General features: G+C 49.2%; 1 protein-coding gene and 1 pseudogene across 2 annotated transcripts; both read right to left on the bottom strand.

Annotated features, from left to right (window-relative positions):
- Positions 1 to 4075: 4075 nt before the first annotated feature.
- Positions 4076 to 19180, bottom strand: USB1 (U6 snRNA biogenesis phosphodiesterase 1). Of its 2 annotated transcripts, XM_065925423.1 has the most exons (7): positions 18987 to 19180; positions 17603 to 17769; positions 14731 to 14914; positions 10059 to 10112; positions 7522 to 7627; positions 6218 to 6301; positions 4076 to 5167 (listed from the first exon to the last, which is right to left on the bottom strand). In XM_065925423.1, exons 1-7 carry the CDS (start codon positions 19082 to 19084, stop codon positions 5063 to 5065), a joined length of 798 nt encoding a protein of 265 aa, XP_065781495.1. In that variant the 5' UTR covers positions 19085 to 19180; the 3' UTR covers positions 4076 to 5062. The 2 variants fall into 2 exon arrangements, with proteins under 2 accessions (XP_065781495.1, XP_065781496.1); XM_065925424.1 differs by lacking the exons at positions 4076 to 5167; positions 6218 to 6301; positions 7522 to 7627 and adding an exon at positions 8751 to 9559.
- Positions 11921 to 13300, bottom strand: LOC136159161 (tigger transposable element-derived protein 1-like; annotated as a pseudogene).
- Positions 19181 to 19204: the final 24 nt, after the last annotated feature.

The raw sequence follows: 19204 nt of genomic DNA, 5'->3' as shown, positions 1-19204 counted from the left end.
AATTAGATGGGCAGCCACAGCTCATCTCTTTGCTGTTTACAATTTTGAATACAGGAGCCCTCCCTTTTGGTGGGATGGCTTCTGGTGACTTTTCTCTTACTTCCCTCATTCTCCCTTGAGAATCAGGGTCATCTGAGACTCTTGAGAATCTTCAGAAATGGGATTCCCTTTGGCCTTCCAAACCAAAGGGCAGCATCCCTAGGGTCAACTGGTAGGGGGATGAGTTGACATCAGTTGGGGAATCTGGAGAGTATGCTCCCAGGACAGTCTTCAGTTCTTCAATAAATCTTTCCCTTTTCATTTGGCAGATCAGGAAAATTAAAAAAAAAAAAAAGGTTATTTATTTTTGGCTGCCCTGGGTATTCCTTGCTATGCATAGACTTTCTCTAGTTGTGGCAAGCAGTGGCTACTCTCTATTCCTGGTGCACAGGTTTCTCATTGCCGTGGCTTCTCTTGTGGGGTGTGGGCTCTCGGCACACAGGCTTTGGTAGTTATGACACATGGGCTTATTTGCCTCATGGCATGTGGAATCTTTCTAGACCAGGGATCAAATCCAAGTCCGCTGCTGGTGAAGGACATTTTGGGGAGAAGGACAGATGTCAGAGAGAGCTGGGAGGGGGGACTCGGGCACTGTGAAGGGTTCTATGGGGTTTACTGGATCAGAAAATATTTTCCGAAAACATCGTTGAAGAACTTCAATAGTTTGAGTAATTTAGCTGCTTTCTGACTTCTTCATAGCAAGTGAGAAAAGTGGACCATCGTGCATCAGAAATTTGAGTTCTGTTTTGCTCTAGGGCTTCCCCTTAGGTAGGCTAATTTGAACAGATTCCAGGAACCCCAGGAGGGGCTGTGTTAGCTCTAGAGTTTTGGGTAAGGTATCATCAGTGAAGACAGACAGTACTAGGGCCGTAGAAGCGTGTGGTCCACAGGAATATGAAGACAGTTTCAGTCAATCAACAAGCCCCCATGTTTATTTTTTTTTAAACTAATGTTTTTTTAAAAAATTAATTAATTTGGCTGCACCGGGTCTTAGTTGTGGCAGTCAAGATCTTCCATCTTCATTCTTAGGTGTGGCATGTGGGATCTAGTTCCCTGACCAGGGATATAACCCAGGACCCCAGCATTGGCAATGCGGAGTCTCAGCCACTGGATCCCCAGGGAAGTCCCAAGAAGCCTATGTTCTCAAACATGGTGCCTTTCCACTTACAAACAGAGAAACATGGGCTTCTAACTCAGCCTCTGTTCCTTGTTAGGGAGAGGGTTCAAGAGAACGTGACTTAAGTTTGGTCGAGCACAGAGTCTTGGTCAGTCCCAACAGTGGACATTATCTGGTGTTGAACAGAGCATCCGGAGAGAAAAGAAGTCGAGGTTTGGACAAAAGGGGACAATTTCATCCATTTCCACGAACTTTTGTGGGGTCCCTCATTTGGGAAGTGGATTTCTAAGGTTTTCACTTTGAAATTTCCTTCTGGGAAATGTAGTGTAGTCATCAGAAATGGACAACTGGGTTGTCTCCATTTAGCTGATTGCACTGCAATCTTTCATAATATTTATTCACAACTGGCAAACTGAAAAAAAAAAAAGGCTTGCTTTTAGGGGGTACCTAGTAAGGACGGGAGCCCAGGAACTGTAAGCAGTGCTGTCTGCTACATGGTCAGACAGGGCTGGTCACTGTTTTCTCGCTAGTGACTGGTTTCGGCCCCTACCGCTACCTCAGGGCTCCAAGGTAGGTTTGTACCTGCACCCATCACAGGGGTCTGCAGTTCTGTGGCTCTGGCCAGACCCCAAGGCCTGAGGGGATCAGTGGGACTAAGCCCTGTGAACTCTGACCTTTCAGTCACCCAGTTTGTTTTTTTTAATTGGAGTATAGTTGATTAACAGTGTCACGTTAATTTCAGGTGTATAGCAAAGTGACTCAGTTATATATATATATACATCTATCTATTCTCAGTCACCCAGCTTTGAAACACCACCCACATCTTGCCTCAATCTTTTCATCTAGCCCCTAACCCTCCCCTCCTTTTCACCCTGGAGTCTTTTTGAATTAAATCCCAGACACCTCATTTCACAGCACAGTCTCATTCTGAGACCCTGCTGGGGTGTGAGAAGTTATACAAATAGCTCTGGATCCAAAGCCAGGCCAGGGGTTCCGGCCCAGCACAAATTTACTTACTGGACAACCTTTTTTAAACTTTTTATTTATTTACTGAGCCATCTTGAGCAGGTGATCTCCCCTTTTGGGGTCAACCTCCTTATTTGTAAAAGGCAAGTTCTGGCTCAGGTAGAAGCCAAGATCCCTCGTTCAGTAAAGGAAAGGCAGGGTGGGTTGGAGGCAGGCCTGGAGCCCCTCGTCCCCAACCCCTGGCCGCCCTGCTGCGGGCCCCTCGGGGCTCCTGGAATAAACAAAACAAGCTGGGGTAATTTCCCTCTTCCTTGGAAACAAAGCTGGGGTGGTCTGGAGAGGCGTGTGGAGAGAACGGAGAGCGCCAGGTGGAAGGGGGCCAAACGGGCCGGGAGATGATGATTTCCCTGCCCTGTGGGGAACATCTAAGGACACTGAGGCCAGATGTGTTGATTTTGCACCCTCCCTGGTGTGATAAAACCCCCCTCGAGAGCGTGTCTTTATTCCGAGCCAGCCTGCCGAGGGGTGGACCCCAGCTGGCTCTGGTCTCGCCTCCAGTCTCCTGAACACATCTCCTCTTATGGAAGAGCCCCAGCTGCTTCTGCACTGTCAGCGCGGCGCCGGTGATCCAGCCTCTCGAGCAGCGCACTCAGGGTCTGGGTGCCTGCCAAGCCCTGCCGCCCGCCGCCCCTCCCCCCTCGGTGAATCTCCTGCTTCCTCCATCACCACCTCCATTCTCCCTCGAAGAGCCGGTTATTGATCTTGGCCCGCATCTCAAAGATGCCGCACTCTAATTCCATCCTTGCGCCACTTCCTCCCCCAGGGGACCTGCTGGTCAGTCAGTCCGCCGGGTTTGTTAATGGTGATGGTACATGACATGGGGGGTGAGGGGGACCCTCCCAGGAAGGAGTGCCTGAGATGGAGGCTCCAGGGCCCTGATGAGGATGATCAGGTGGTCCATGCCCTCAACACCCGCCTTGTAAGATGCTGGTCTCTATCCTGAAATTGGAACCTGCAGGAAATTGGGTGGTTTTGCTTGCATCTCCCAGATGGGAATGGGTATTCTCTGCATCCTGTCGGCCCCACCCCCTCATGAGCATCCAGAGGGTTGGAGGAGGCTGATTCACTCAGCTGCCCAGGTCAGGGGCTGGCACGGAGCAGGTGTCAGTGAGCGCTGGCTGCACAGCTGGCTGCCAGGAAGGCTGGCCTGCATCTCCCTCTCCAGCCCGTGTGACCTCAAAAGCCAGCACACCTGACTGGCCAATCCCGGGTGAATCAGCAGCTCCATGCAGAGGGCTTGGGGAAGAAGGCACAGAATGTGATTTCCTGGGTCTCTCCAGGGTGGTGATTTGGGAGCAGGCCTCAGGAAGAGGCCAGCATGGAGGTTCAGGAAGGAGAGTGGGAACCAGAGCCACAGGCCCCCTTCTCCCCACATCCTTCCCAGTGGAAAGGGGGTGGTCTGGGCTGGAGCAGGGAGAGTGGGCCTGGCAGGTTGCAAAGGCCAGCACTGAGGTTAGGCCCTTGTCTGACTTTTCACGTGACCCCAGGCAATTCATGGAACCTGCTTTTCTGGGAAAGCAGAATAATCACTCCTACCTGGTTTAATCTCCAGGGGGTTCCTGGGAAGAATAGATGGGAGGGTCCTAGAAAGGACTCCCAAAGTGTCATGAAAGTGTCACAGCAGGATCGTGTCTCGATGTCTGTGCTAATGCCTTGGTCCAGGTACCGTGCGTGCCCCGCTCTGGCGAGCAGGCCTGGCAGGCCAGGTGCTCGCCCCCTGTACTGACGCATCGTCAAGGCCTCTCATGGCCACCTTAAGAGGTCATAACGGAGACTCCCAAGGGTACATCCCCACCATGAAGCAGGCTAGAGAAGATGAGGGTAGAGGAAAATCATCTTTGCACCTGGTTGAACAGAAGCAGTCCAAAACAAAGTCCAAAATAAAAACCCTAAGTTTTAATTGCTGAACATAATTTAAAACTGAAACATAAAAGTGTCTCTTCCGCCATCACTAGAAATCCAGGTGGAGCCGGAGAGAGGACTGGCCCTTGGCTCTGGTGAGGGCTCAAGGAAAACAAAAAACCCTGTGCAAGCCCTGGCCCTTCCTCCGAGTGCTCCCGGAACGCCCGCCGGCCGCAGCAGGCAGCCGGAGGCGGCAGAAAGAGAGCTCTGCCTGGGGAAGGCGCCTCGGCTTCTTTGGGAAGCTGATGGGAAGCCAGAGGTCAGAGCGTTGGAGGCCTGGCTTAAAGCCATCAGTCAGGCCAAGATGAAACATCTGCTCAAGTCTCCCCAGGCACCTGGCCGGGGGTGAGTGGGAGGTAGGAATGGAGAAAACTGATGCTAAACCACAAATTAGCACCCTGGGCCTTGGCCCTGAGATGGCCTCCACTGGCATAGGAGGGGGTGAGACTAAAAATAAATAAATAAAAGCGACACTGCTTCAAGGAGGGAGCGTGACAGGCCCGTGGAAGCACTCTTTGTCAGGCCTGAGCAGAGATGAGACAGGGCATGATGGCTTTGAAAAGCCTTCGTCTGGGGGCCAATGGCATCCAAATGCAGACAGCCTAAGGGGGTGTGGGGGAGCGGCCGTTTGTTGGCGGGACTACCATGGGGGTTCTGGCTGAGTATGGGTGGGCTCACCAGGTGACCCCTGTTTTTTGTTTTGTTTTGCTTTTTTGCATAACCACCACAGACCTAGAACTAGGAAGCCCAGGCTGCCCTCTACTGGTGATTTCTGGGAAAGACCGCAGTGCAGCAGTACCCGACCTGCAACCTGAAGGGGCCAAAAGAGAACCAGCTCCCGGAAGGCACCTGGAGCGGCTGCGCCTCCTCCAGCCAGGCCCCCCAGTGGAGGGCTGGCCGCATCCCCAGCGATCTGAGTGGGTTCTTCCATCTCTGTTTGGCTGCAGAGGGGCCCAGGACAATGAGGACCTCTGGTGCTCACTTCAAAGGCATCGAGAAGAATTTGTTCCCAGACTTGCAGCGGATCTGCTCGGCATATGCACGCAGCAGAATCTCAGAGTCTTCAAACTCATCCACGATTCCCTTAAAAGCGGGAGCCAGGAGAAGACAGTCGCGTTAAGGGGAGTCAGGGACCCAGATGGCACTGCTAAGAGAGCCAGCCTACCCAAATCCTTCAGAGGTTAGGCTACCTTGTCTAACCAGCTCTGCTATCCTGTGAGGTCAGTGCTATCATCCCACCTTGGCAGACGAGGAAATGGATGCTCAGAGTCTTGGATCACAGAATCCAATAAAACCAGGCTTGGGACCTGGGTCTGCTGGAGCCGGAGCCCAGAGCTCCGTGCCGCCTCCAGCGTGATCAGGCCAAGAGCACACGTGGCCACCTGATAGTGGCCCAGGGGCTGTCTTCTGCCTGCATGTGTTTCGTTTGGCTCAAACAATATTTTCTTAAAAAATACATACTGGTGGCCAACATTTGAAAATAGGGGGATTACACATTAAAAAAAAATCTAGGTTTCTGGCTTCTCTTGAAAAACAAGTGCCTGCACCACAAGGTCCACATTCCTGCGTGGCAACTCCCCACCATCGCCTTTCTGAGAGGTGAGGATCAGCTCCTCTGAGGCCACTGACGGGAGAGTGGAAGTTACCCCCTGCTTGTCACAAGATGATAAGTGTGAGGGTGGACGTTCTGGATACCGGGCACGTTTCACTCATTTCCAACCCCTGCCAGGCCCCTGTGAGCACCCGAGCCTTTGACCTCCGAGCGAGGGGTTGCGACTTGAGGGGAGGTCGGCAGCATCCTCTCAGATCAGTGTTCTCGGGCAGGGCATCTCCAGTTTTAACGTGCACACAAATCCCCAGACATCTTGTTAACTTCTGACTCTTTAGGTCTGGGTTGGGGTGAGTGAGTGAGTGTCGCTAATAAGCTCCCAGGTGGTGTTCTGCCGCTGGTCTGAGACTGCTGAGAGGAGCAGGGTGAGATGTGGGTCTCTCCAGCCAGGCCAGTTCATCTCCCAGGGATTCAGGTCTGGGGGCCTAACCCTCAGGGCTTGTCAGCCCCCGTCCCACCCCCCACCTTCCACAGCATCACTTCCGGGGTTCAGCACCTGCCCGGCTCTCACGCCAGGAATTCACCTGTAGTTCCTGCAGGCATGGCCCTTCCATCTGGAGACGCGCATCACCCACGCACCAGGCCAGGCTGATGTGGAAGGAGGGGTCCTGCAGAGGAACAGCAGGGAGGCAGGCGGTCACCTGGATGCCATGGCAGACAACACAAGAGCTCCACGACAAGAGCTGTCCCGGTATCCCTGCTGGATCCTTGTGATCCACGGAGACTAGATCCTTGGTGTTGATCCCAAGTGCCTCCACGAATAGATACAATAGCCCTGGGCTGGGATGGATGTTGGCCACCAGTCCTTGCTATGGACTGAATTGTGTGTCCCCCTCCCCCATCCCAATTCATATATTAAAGTCTTAACCCCCAAGGTGATGGTATTTGGAGAAGGGGCCCTTGGGAGGTAACTGGATTTAGCTGAGGTCATGAAGGTGGAGCCCTTGTGAGGGGGTTAGTGTCCACGTTAAGAGTGAGGACACAATGGGAAGATGGCCATCGACAAGCCAAGAAAGGAGGCCTCACCAGAAACTGACCATGATGGCACCTTGGTTTCAGGCTTCTAGGCTCCAGAATTGTGAGAAAATAAAGATCTGTTGTTTAAGTCATCCAGTCTCAGGTATCTAGCTATGGCAGCCTGAGCTAAGACAGTCCTGTTCTCAGAGGCTCTCCTTTACATGTCATAACATTGAGTCCTTACATCTAGGACATGGAAGAGAACCCATGTCCCAGATTTAATGTTTTCTGATGTAAAACATTCCAATAGATGACATACTTTTTAAGGTGAACAAAACCCGAAATATCTAAAGTTACGATAAAACTGTAAATTAGCTCCATTCGAATTCATACTTCTATATCACAGCATGATTTTAAAAGAATATATCAAGCAAAACCACCTGCCCTTTAAAGCCATAATATTCGAATTGGGCAGGTTCAAGTTCCCCTGGAGGGCACAAGGCAAGATACAGGAAGGGATGTGAAGCTTTGACTCCACCTGGAGTGTCGATGTGACTAAAAAATACTAGGGAAAGCTACTTCTTAAAAATTACAAAGATAAGCATGGATACATCAGAATCGAAGGCATAGATCTCGTCGAGCATACTGAAGAGATAACAAGATTTGTAAGAAATGCTGGACTTTGGATGGGCAGTATCTGACCCCACATCAGACCCTCAACTCCCCAGGGGTATGGGTCCTCTGAGGGCCAGCCGAATGGACGCTTCCCCTGGGAAAGTTCTGGAGGGCTCTGCAAGGGTTTCTTTAAGGCTGGTTTTATTCCCATTAGAGATGGGTTGGTGGAGAGGAAAAAAGACGCCCCTTGATTTACCTGGTAGAAAGTGCTGAGGTCAAACTCCTCCATGACCCTGTCTACCTCTGCAACCAGGTCCAGGAAGTGGGCATGCCCTGAGGTGACCTCCAGCCCAACAAAGGTCCTGGGGGAGACAGCAGTGGAGGCAACACGGGTGTGAGACACGGCCGCTGAGGATGTAAACCAGCCGTGACGAGGGCAGAGGATGCGACAGAAGGAAGCCGGGAGGTCTGGGTCATGAGCTCGCTTCACTGCCCTGCTCTCTGAGCTGGCTCTCCCATCCTCTCCTAGCTCTAACTGCACACCTACCCTCTTTCCCTAGGGTCTGAGATCCCCTGTAGAACCATCTTCATCTGCTGCTGCCAAGTCTACAGACCCGACGCTTCTGTGCCCAGGCTCACCATCATCGCTCCCAGGTGGGTCCCTTTCTCCAGGGCTTCCCTCTCTGGCACTGACTCCCTCCCACTAGCACACTCTCATCTTTATTCTCTTATTTTTGGCCCCGCAGCACAGCATGTGGGATCTTAGTTCCCCCCACTGGAGATCAAACCCGTGCCTCCCGCAGTGGAAGTTCAGAGTCTTAACCACTGGACCGCCAGGGAATTCTGAGCACTCTCATCCTTAAAACCCCTCCTTTGAACCTGAGTTTTTGGCCAGTCCCATTCCATCCTCGGTCAGATTTGATGTTCGGATGCTCTGTCTCCCTCCGCTGTCTCCCCCTCCTCCCGTCTCTCCCGCCCCCGCCATCTTCAGCCAGCTCCCATCAAAGCTGCCGCCCACCTCCAGGTTACTGCACTTGGTGGACACTTCTCCGGCCTCACCTTGATCTCTCAGCAGGGTCGGACACGGCTGGTTCCTCTCTCCCTGAAACCCATTTCTTTCCTATTGGCTCCAAGAGACCACCCACTACACGGTCCTGGTGTGACCCTGTCTCTGGCCTCCGGTTCAGCCTCCTCTGCCGCCCTCTCTTCTTCCCAGCCTCTAAATGGTCAGGGGCCGCCGAGCCCAGCCCACTTCCTCCAATCTGCTCTGTGTGCCCCTGGCCCCCACCCCGGCCCTGGTTTCAGCACCACACAGCCCAGTGGCTCCCACGTTTCCATCTCCGGCTGGCACCTCTCCTGTCTGCCTGACTGTGTATGTACCTCTTCCACCCACGGGTACCCGGGGGTATCATCAGTGGCAACATCTCCTGGGGACAAAGAAAAGCTGATTTTCCTCCCACCGGTGTTTCCCACCTCGGGACGTGGGGCCATTTATTTACCCAGCTGTTCAAACCACAAGTTCAGGTATCTACTTTGGTTCTTCCCCTTACTGTGCACAGATCGGACTCATTGCAGATGCTGGCTGATTCTACCTGTGGTGTATCAGGAATGCGCCTGCTTCTTGGCCCTTGCACTGCCATCACCCTGAGTCATGACACCCTTGGCGCCTCACCTGGATGGTGACACCTGTCTCCTCTCTCTCTCTCCCTGCATTCAACCTCCTTTACATCTTGTCTCCACACGGGAGCCACAGACACGATTGGGCCAGGCCGACATTTACAAACATAAGTTGGATCACGTCTCTGTGCAGATCCCTCCAGTGGCTTCCATGACCCTGCAAACTCCTGACCTTGACCTTGAAGGCCCGGCAGGAGCTAACCCAGCCTGACTCATCTCCTCCCGCTCTCCCAGTTGCTCCCTGGGTTCCGCTTCATTGGCCTCCTCAAACAAGCCAGGCTCCTTCCTCCTCAGACCACCTCCTCGGTTGTGTCCTCTGGAGGCTCTCTCAGCAGCGTTTCCCAAGGCTCATTACTTCTCATCCTTGGGTCGTTGGCAAATGCCAGTGCCCTAGGGCCGTCCTTGGCTGCATGATCCACACTCACATCACACAGTAGTTTCTAAGAGTCTCATTTCCTTGTTCACTGTTTATCTCCCCTGCAGAACGTGAGACCCCAAAGAGCAAGGGGTCTGCTGACCTTTTCATTGCTGATCTGCGGTGTACAGCAAGTCCTTGGCACCAGGACGTGCTGAACCAATTTTGCAGAATGAGGGAATGAGCCGTCCTCTCAGAGGTGCTGAGAGCAGAAGGCAACTTAGTGAGTGGATCTGACAAGGAGGTTTGCTTTGAAACCCTGTTAGTAACAATTTCTTTTGTTCATCTCATCCTTGAATGCCTTTATAAAACTTGTTCTGTTCATTTGAGCCTCACAACTGCCCACTGATAGATGTGTCAGGGCACGCCTGTGACAGCTTGGCAATGCCAGGTCACAGAGGTTGAAGGTATGAGCTCAACGCTAAACTGGAGGCAGAGCTGGGCTGGCACCCAGGGTTTTTTTGAGTCTCAGGCTTTTCCCACTAAACCAAGATGTTATTCTCTACCTCTGCTCCTCCTCTTATGCTCCCGGAGTTATTTTTCTTAATGAAAGGTTCAGATTTGGCGACAACTGCCTGGGTAGTCATAGAGCTGGTTAAAACACAAACAAACCCAAAAATGAGACAGACAAGGCCCCCTCAAGTCTATACTGCAAAGAATCCTTTTCTGGCAACAACTTGGGGCAGAGCAGGGAGACCCACCTGGTTTTCTCTTGATTGGTGTAAATCTTTACTCTGTCGGCGGTAAAGCAGAATCTGAAATTCAGAAGAAGAACCACATTTCAGGAAAAATGCTAAGAAAAAAAGTTTTAGAGAAAACAGTTTATATTAAAAAATATCACTTTGAAACTACAGTTAACTCATTTCACATGTAGTACTCTCAGCCTATTATACACGTGGTTAACTCAACCCTAAAATACAAGAGCTGGGCAAGACCTTAAATAATCGCTGAGTCCAGGTAACCCAGAGCTTCCTTCAGATGCTAGCAACAATTTTACTTTATTAAGAACAGTTGATTTTTGATAAGCAATTTGAGACTATCTCAGCTTTACTGATGGGAGCTGAGAAAGACATCATCAGGTTGGTGTTAATAGATGACTTAAGGGCCAATTTTTTCCTTGCAGGTTAAAAAAAAGAGACAATTCTGACCCTGGCTAAGCAACAACAGGGGGCTTCCCACATAGCTCATATGGTGAAGAAGCTGCTTGCAATGCGGGAAACTCGGGTTAGATTCCTGGCTCGGGACGATCCCTGGAGAAGGGACAGGCTTCCCACTCCAGCATTCTTGGGCTTCCCTGGTTGCTTAGGTGGTAAAAAAAATCTGCCTGCAATGCAGGAGACCCAGCTTTGACTCCTGGGTCGGGAAGATCCCCTGGAGAAAGGAATGGCAACCCACTCCAATATTCTTGCCTGGAAAATTCCATGGACAGAGGAGCCTAGCAGGCTACAGTCCATGGGGTCACAAAGACTCGACCACAACTGAGTGACTAACACTTTTCATTTACTTTATTCTCTAACAGAACCCAGCTATCTGTATCTGCTCTGAATCAGCAGACACATACGGTGCTGATTCTCCCATAGCCAGGATTCACGGGGCCAGGAATCAAGGGATGGAAATAAGAGTGGAACCACTAATATGAGTGATCCATTAGCAAAATGTTTACTTTCTGTTCCCACAACTTCATGCTCTGGTAGCCCAGAGGTCTTAGTTCCAGAGGGAGGAAGGCTTCCCACAGGAGACACAGTGCTTTCATTGAACTGCAAGTTGAGACTTGCCACCTTGGTGGTCCAGTGGCTAAGACTTCACACTCCCAATGCAGGGGGCCAGGGCCTGATCCCTGGTTGGGGAACTAATCCCACATGCTGCAACTAAGATACGGTACAGCCAAATATATAATATTAAAATAAAAAAGACTTGCCACCTTGGGCTCCTGCACCTTTGAATCAACAAAGAGTTCCAATGTTGGCTGGGGTCCTTGATCCTGACTACCAAGGGGAAACTGGACTAGAACTCCATGATGGAAATAAGGCAGAGGATGTCTGGGATACAGGAGATCTGTTAGATCTTTTAGTATTAACCACGCCTACTGACTTCAGGCCAGTGGAAAATTACACCAACCAACCCAGGCAGGACTAGTAATGGCCCAGACCCTTGAGGAATAAAGGTTTGGGTCACTACCCCAGGTAAAGAACCATAACCACCTGAGGTGCTTGCCAAAGGCAAAGGGAATAGAGAGCTAGGAAGTGGAAGGTAGTTGTAAAAATCAGCTGCGATCCTGTGACCAGCTACAGAAATGAGGACTGTAATCATCATGAGAATTTCCTTATTTTATGAATGCATCTGTGAGTATAAATACAGGACACCTCGGGGACACTGTGAGTTTGGATCTAGAACACGGCAATAAAGTGAATACTGCAATAAAGTGAGTCACAATTCTTTGGCTTCTCAGTGCATATAAAAGTTATGTTTATGCTACACTGCAGTCAACTTAGCATGCAAAGGCATTATATCTAAAGAAACAATCTACATACTTGATTTTTAAAATACTTTATTACTAAACCTGCTAACCATCATTTGAGCTTTCAGTGAGTCATAACCTCTTTGCTGGTGGAGGGTCTTGCCTCAGTGTAGATGGCTGCTGACTGGTCAAGGTGGTGGTTGCTGAACACTGGGGTGGTGATGGCAATTTCTTAGAATAAGACAATAAGGCAAACGATGAAGTTTGCTCCATCAACCTTCTTTTCCTTCCATGAACAATTACTCCGTAGCATGCAATGCAATGCTGTTTAGTGGCATTTTACCCACAGGAGAGCTTCTTTCAAAATTGGAATCAATCTTCTCAAACCCTGTCACGGCTTTATCAACTAAGTTAATGTAATATTCTAAATCCTTTGTTGTCATTTCAACAATCTTCATGGCATCTTCATCAGGAGTAGATTCCATCTCAAGAAACCACATTCTCTGCTCATCCATAAGAAGCAACTCCTTAGCCATTAAAGTTTTATCATGAGATGGCAGCAACTCACTCCCATTGTGAGGCTCCACTTTTAATTCTAGCTCTCTTCCTTCTTCCATCACATTTGCAGTTACTTCCTCCAGTGAAGAAGTCTTGCATCCTTCAAAGTCACCCATGAGGGCTGGAATCAACTTCTTCCAAACTCCTGTGTATGTTGGTGTTTTGACCTCTTCCCATGAATCACAATGGCATCCAGAATGGTGAATCCTTTCCAGAGGTTTTCAATTGACTTTGCCCAGATCCATCAGTGGAATCATTATCCATGGCAGCTATAACCTAAATGAAACGCATTTCTTAAATAAAACTTAAGGGTTGAAATTTACCCCCTTGATCCACGGACTGCAGAACGGATGTTATGTTAGCAACACAGAAACGACACTGACCTCATCTGTCCATCTCCATCAGAGCTCTTGGGTCTCCAGGTGCATTGTCACTGAGCAGTAATATTTTGATAGGAATCTTTTTTCTGAGCTGGGTGTCTCAACAGTGGGCTTGAAACATTCAGTACACCAGGTTGTCAACAGATGTGCTGACATCCAGGCTTTGTTGTTACATTAATAGAGCATCAGCAGAGTAGCTTTAGCATAATTCTTAAGGGCCCTAGGATTTTTGAAATAGCAAATGAGCTTTGGATTAAACTTAAAATCACCAGCTGTATTAGCCCCTAATGAGAGAGTCAGCCTGTTCTATGAAGCTGTGAAGCTAAGCACTGATACTCCCTTTCAAGCTATGAAAATCCTAGCTGGCATCTTCTTCCAATAGAAAGCTGTTTCATCTACACTGAAAAATCTGTTGCTTGGTGTGGCCACCTTCATTAATGATCTTAGCTAGATCTTCTGGGTAATTTGCGGCAGCATCTACACCAGCACTTGTGGTTTCATCTCACACTTTCATATTATGGAGATGGCTTCTTACCTTAAACCTCATGAACCGACCTCTGCCAGCTTCAAACTTTTCTGCAGCTTCCTCCCCTCTCTCAGCCTTCACAGAATTGAAGAGTTAAGGCTTTGTTCTGAATCAGGCTTTGGCTGAAGGGAATGCCGTGGCAGGTTTCATCATCTGTCCAGACCACTAAAATTTCTCCAGGCTCTTTTGCTTTATCATTCCTGCATTTTCTGGAGGAGCACTTTTGATTTCCTTCAAGAACTTTCCCTTTGCGGTCACAACTTGGCTAACAGGGACAAGAGGCCTAGCTTCCAGTCTCCTTCCACTTTTGACATGTCTTCCTCACTAGGGTTAATCATTTTTGGCTTTTGATTTAAAGTGAGAGACGTGTGACCCTTCCTTTCACTTGAACACTTAAGAGGCTAGCGTAGGGTTATTAATTTCAACACTGTTGTATCTCATGGAATAGTGAGGCCCAAGGAGAGGGACAGAGATGCAGGGGATGGCTGGTCGGTGAAGCAGTCAGAACATTCACATTTATCAATTGTCTGCCCTCTTATATGGGTGTGGATCCTGGCACCCCAAAACAATTATAATAGTAAGGTCAAATATCATTATGACAAATATAAGGATAATGAGAAAGTTTGAAATATTGCAAGAATTACCAAAATATGACAGACATAAGAGTAAATGTTGGAACATGATGCTGACAGACTTGCTCAATGCAGGCTTGCCACAAACCTTCGGTTTGTTAAAAAATCTTGTATCGGTGAAACATAATAAAGCAAGATTTGCCTGTACATATATTAAGCAAATATCTTTGTTTTCTTCTCTTACTCCCTTATCACATAATATAAGATGTAATGACTTTAGTTTAGTATTTAAGTGTTGTTAATTGGTATTCAAGTTATGGGCTTCCCAGGTGGCTCAGTGGTAAAAGAATCCACCTGCCAATGCAGGAGACATGGGTGTGATCCCTGGGTCGGGAAGATCCCTTGGAAGAGGAAAAGGGGAGGACAAACTCCCCTTCCCTGCATGAGTTGAGACATCCATCTTCTCCTACCCTCTGACATCAGCACTCCTGGTTTTCAGGCTTTTAGGCTCATATTAGGACTTACATCACCAGTCCCCTGATTTTTTAGGACTTTGGAGTCAAACTGAATTGCATGACCAGCTCTCCTGGTTCTCTTTGCAGATGGCAGATAGTGGACTTCTTGACCTCCATAACTGCATAAGCCAAGACCTGTAATAAGTCTCTTTTTATCTACATACATCTTACGGGTTCTGTTTCATATATCAAAGTCACATGGATGACGTGTACAGCACATAGCTCTGGGAGATACTCAGCGCGCTAACCTCTAGGTCTGGCCTGCTTGCTAGGGTAACACCATCCCACAGGTTCATCCCCATGGGAACTTGGGATGGGAAGAGGAGCCTTGGAGGGGAAGCAGACAGAAGCATGGGACACTCACCTCTGGAAGGAGGCCACTCGGTCTTTCAGAGCCTGCACGAAGGGGAGGATCCAGTGGTGGCGCAGAACCACGCTCTGGGACAGGCTGAGGTGGAAGGCTTCCATCCTCACCAGCCGGGGGACGTATGTCTGCGCGTGGCACAGCAGTGCATCAAGCAGGTCCAGGAACTCCTCCCCGGCCTCATCTGGAGGGGAAGAGTGGAGAGGGTGGGCCATTCTCTTAGCAGGATGGCCACATGATGGCCAGGAGCAGAGAAAGGCTAGATTTTAAACCTAAACTCTAGATTTTAAGAGAAAGTTACTTTGAGAGCAGCCTACATCTTGTTGTTGTTAGTCGCTACATCATATCTGACTCTTCTTGAGCCCATGGACTGTAGCCCGCCAGGGTCCTCTGTCCATGGAATTTTCCAGGCAAGAATACTGCAGTGGGTTGACATTTCCTTCTCCATGGGATCTTCCTGACCCAGGGAGCCAACCTGCGTCTCCTGCACTGGCAGGTGGATTCTTTACCACTGAGTCACCTGGGAAGCCCAGCCAATGTCTATGTATTCTAATCATATTTTAATATGTACTTATGGTTATAGAATACACATATAGCTTGCTCCTTGGAAGAAAAGTTATGACCAACCTAGACAGCATATTAAAAAGCAGAGGCATTACTTTGCCAACAAAGGTCTGTCTAGTTAAAGCTATGGTTTTTCCAGTAGTTATGTATGGATGTGAGAGTTGGACTATAAAGAAAGCTGAGCACCGAAGAACTGATGCTTTTGAACTATGGTGTTGGAGAAGACTCTTGAGAGTCCCTTGGACTGCAAGGAGATCCAACCAATCCATCCTAAAGGAAGTCAACCCTGAATATTCATTGGAAGGACTGATGTTGAAGCTGAAACTCCAATACTTGGGCCACCTGATGCAAAGAACTGACTCATCTGAAAAGACCCTGATGCTGGCAGAGATTGAAGCCAGGAGGAGAAAGGGACAAAAGAGGATGAGATGGTTGGATGGCATCATGGACTCGATGGACATGAGTTAGAGTAAGCTCCAGGGGTTGGCGATGGACAGGGAGGTCTGGCATGCTGCAGTCCATGGGGTCGCAAAGAGGTGGACATGACTGAGCAACTGAACTGAACTGATACATATACATACATATGTTTTTTGAAAAGATTTTGAGTAAAAAGAGAAATATGTGACAGAGAAAGCAGGGGTCCTTTAAGTCCACATCTAAAGCAGGGTTATCCAAACTACTGTGATCACACGTGCCATTAGTCAAACAAGCTTGCACACATACCTACAGTCAATGTGCATTTATTAATAAATTACAAACATGCGTTCCACTGCAAAATTGTGTTATAAAATGTACACTCTGAAGAATAGAAACTTTAAAAGATGAGATAAAGAGAAATACATTAAAAAGTCTTAATGCTTTTCTTTCTAAGAGGTCACCTTGATCTCTCCCTCAGGGCACATACCCCATTTTCAAGACCACTACTCTAGAGACAAAGACTGTCAAACATGATGCTTATTTCCCTAGCTTTTCTCAGTGCTGTGCCAATGTATATATTTTATTTTTTAAAAAAGATGAGGGCATGCAGTTCTTCCCCGAGCTTTCTCCATATAACACTACATGTTGGACAGCCTTCCTCTCATTACAGAAGGCAAGCTCATGATTACGGCTCCACAGTAACCCATCCTTAGATTAGAAACAGTGCATTTCTTTAATCAGACATTTATTAGACATCTAGAATCTCCTGACAGACATGTAGAATGTTCCTAATTGTTTATAAAGATGAAGAACACAAGAAGGACACCACTGTATGTTCACAGATCTTTTTTTTAAACCAAATATATGACTAGAGCGCCATGGTTAATGATCTGCTCACACCTGATGAGTTACTCAATTTGCCCAGATGCCCTGTGGAATGAAAGTGCCACAACTAAGCAACTTTCACTTTAGGACTTCCCTAGTGGCTCAGACAGTAAAGCGTCTGCCTACAATGCGGGAGACCTGGGTTTGATCCCTGGGTTGGGAAGATCCCCTGCAGAAGGAAATGGCAACCCACTCTAGTGGGTTTGGAAAATCCCATGGATGGAGCAGCCTGGTAGGCTACAGTCCACAGGGTTGCAAAGAGTCAGACATGACTGAGCGACTTCACTTCACTTACTGTGGAATATGGAATATAGAGAATCATTCCCATTCTGTGGATGGGGAAATGGAGGTTCTAAGAGTTTACCTGATCTAACACAAAGTAGTAAGAGCCACCACGTACTCTGTGTATTGTGCTAAGAATTTGACATTGAGTATCTCATTTAATCATCACAGAAGTCCTAGAGGTATTTTACTGTCCCCATATAGGTATTACTACCGTCCCCATTTTAGAGATGAAGAAACTGGGGCTCTGAGAACTCCAACAACTTAACTAAGGGGCACCCAGAGTAGTGGGTAATGGAGTGAGGTCAGATTCTGAAGCCTGGGCTTTTTCTGCCTGCCACTCACTCATTAGGGCTAGGGTGGGGTGGGACTTGAAGCCAGCACACCTATAGCCCTCTTAGAAACAAAGGACCAGCTACAGTTGCACTGTGCGATGGCCTTGACACTCTGTCCTAGACCCTCCCTTGGTCACATCCTCACAAGCAGGGAGAACAGTATACACAGGGTTAATAATAAATAATAAAAAATGAATTCAAAACTAAAATCAAGTGTAAAAGAAAAATTCCCTAGTTCTTGAAACTTGTCCTCTCTCTGTTGAGTTGGTCTTTTTCTCACTACCAGTGTCAGAGGTTGAGGTTTCTGGCTTCCTCCTGGTTGGGGTCAGCCTCCTCCCAGAAGAGGCACCTTGTCGGTGTCAGCCACGTGTCCCTCAGGCATTACTTACAAGGTATGTAGACATGGGTGGCCCAGTTGCCACGCTCGTGGGGAAATGTGCGCACCCGGCCCCCGTGTTTTGCACTATCATCCATAGGCCCCTCCTCAGTGCCAGGGAACATGTGCAGCACACTGTCGGGTACTGGCAACCTCTGGCTGGGAAGGGGGCTCTGGCCCCTGCAAGAGGAAAGAAAATAAGCCCAGTTAGCTTCCTAGATTGTCTATGTCTGTACACACGAGGAAAGTTGTAACCCCTCGTACAGGGTGACTCTGCAGGTCTTTCTCACCAGGTACCATGTGCAGCTTTTAGACAACGACAAAGCTCTTTCCCCAACACTCTTTCATTTGTGTCTCCCAACAAAGTTACATTTTTTCCAGTAGTCATGTACAGATTTAAGAGTTGGACGTTAAAGAAGGCTGAATGCCAAAGAATTGATGCTTTCCAACTCTGGTGCTGGAGAAGACTCTTGAAAGTCCCCCGGACTGCAAGATCAAACCATCAATCCTGAAGAAAATCAACCCTGAATATTCATTGGAAGGTCTAACGCTGAAGCTAAAGTTCCAATACTATGGCCACCTGATGTGAAGAGCTGATTCACTGGAAAAGACCCTAATGCTGGGAAAGATTAAGGGTGGGAGGAGAAGGGGATGAATTGGTTGGATGGCATCACCAACTCAATGGACATGAGTTTGAGCAAGCTTGGGGAGATGGTGAAGGACAGGGAAGCCTGGGGTGCTGCAGTCCATGGGGTTGCAAAGCATCAGACACGACTGAGTGGACAACGCTCCTGGAAGCAGACTTTGGAAGGAACTTGGTCCCCATGGGAAACAAAGGAGCAAGTGGCAACCTGTGGAGGCCTAACTGGACAGGCCTGAGCCAGACTGACACTTCCTAGCTCTGTGGTCTTAGGCGAGTCATATGCTCTCTGTGGACCTCCGCTTCCTCATCCATAAAGTGAGATGAACCAAGGTGCTGCTTGAAAAGCACTCCGCTGGTACCAGGCCTGGCACTTAAGAACCAAAGCTCCTCCACAAAGTAGGAGACTTCCTACTTTGCTCACTGCTGAGTACCCAGTTCCCAGCCTGGCGCGGAGAGAGTACTCCATGAATATTTATTAGATTAAAGAAAACACTTTCCAAATGGGGAAACAGACCTAGCGTGGTACAGTGGTGCGTGCCAGGAAGAGTGGGCCGGCGCCCGAGGCTGGACCCAAACCCACCCCGTTTCCTGCCTCCTAACCTTGACTCAGCCAGGTAGGGGCACACCGGGCTCTGTCTGGATCCTCCTTCCCGCCCCCCCTCCCCCACCACCCCGTGCCCCTTTTCCTTCCCTCGCGAGCAGCCCCGGACCCTCCCCAATCACCCTTCCCCAGAAAGACTTCATCGCTCCTCACCGACTGCGGCCTTCAGCCCCCGGCCGAACCCGGGCCCCGGCCTCGGCTTCATCCTCGGAGCCGCTGCTGCTGTAGCCCACGAGGGGCACCGCACTCATGAGGCACCCCCCCACCCACCTTCAAGACCGCACAGAGGGTCGGCAGGCAATCTCACCGCACCCGGAATTCCTCTGTGCCGGAAGTGCTCTCCCGGGGGCGGGGCACAAATTAGCACCGCC

This window comes from Muntiacus reevesi, chromosome 2, assembly GCF_963930625.1.
Source record: "Muntiacus reevesi chromosome 2, mMunRee1.1, whole genome shotgun sequence".
Classification (NCBI taxonomy): Eukaryota; Metazoa; Chordata; class Mammalia; order Artiodactyla; family Cervidae; genus Muntiacus; species Muntiacus reevesi.
This window is presented reverse-complemented; position numbering and strand designations above follow the sequence as displayed.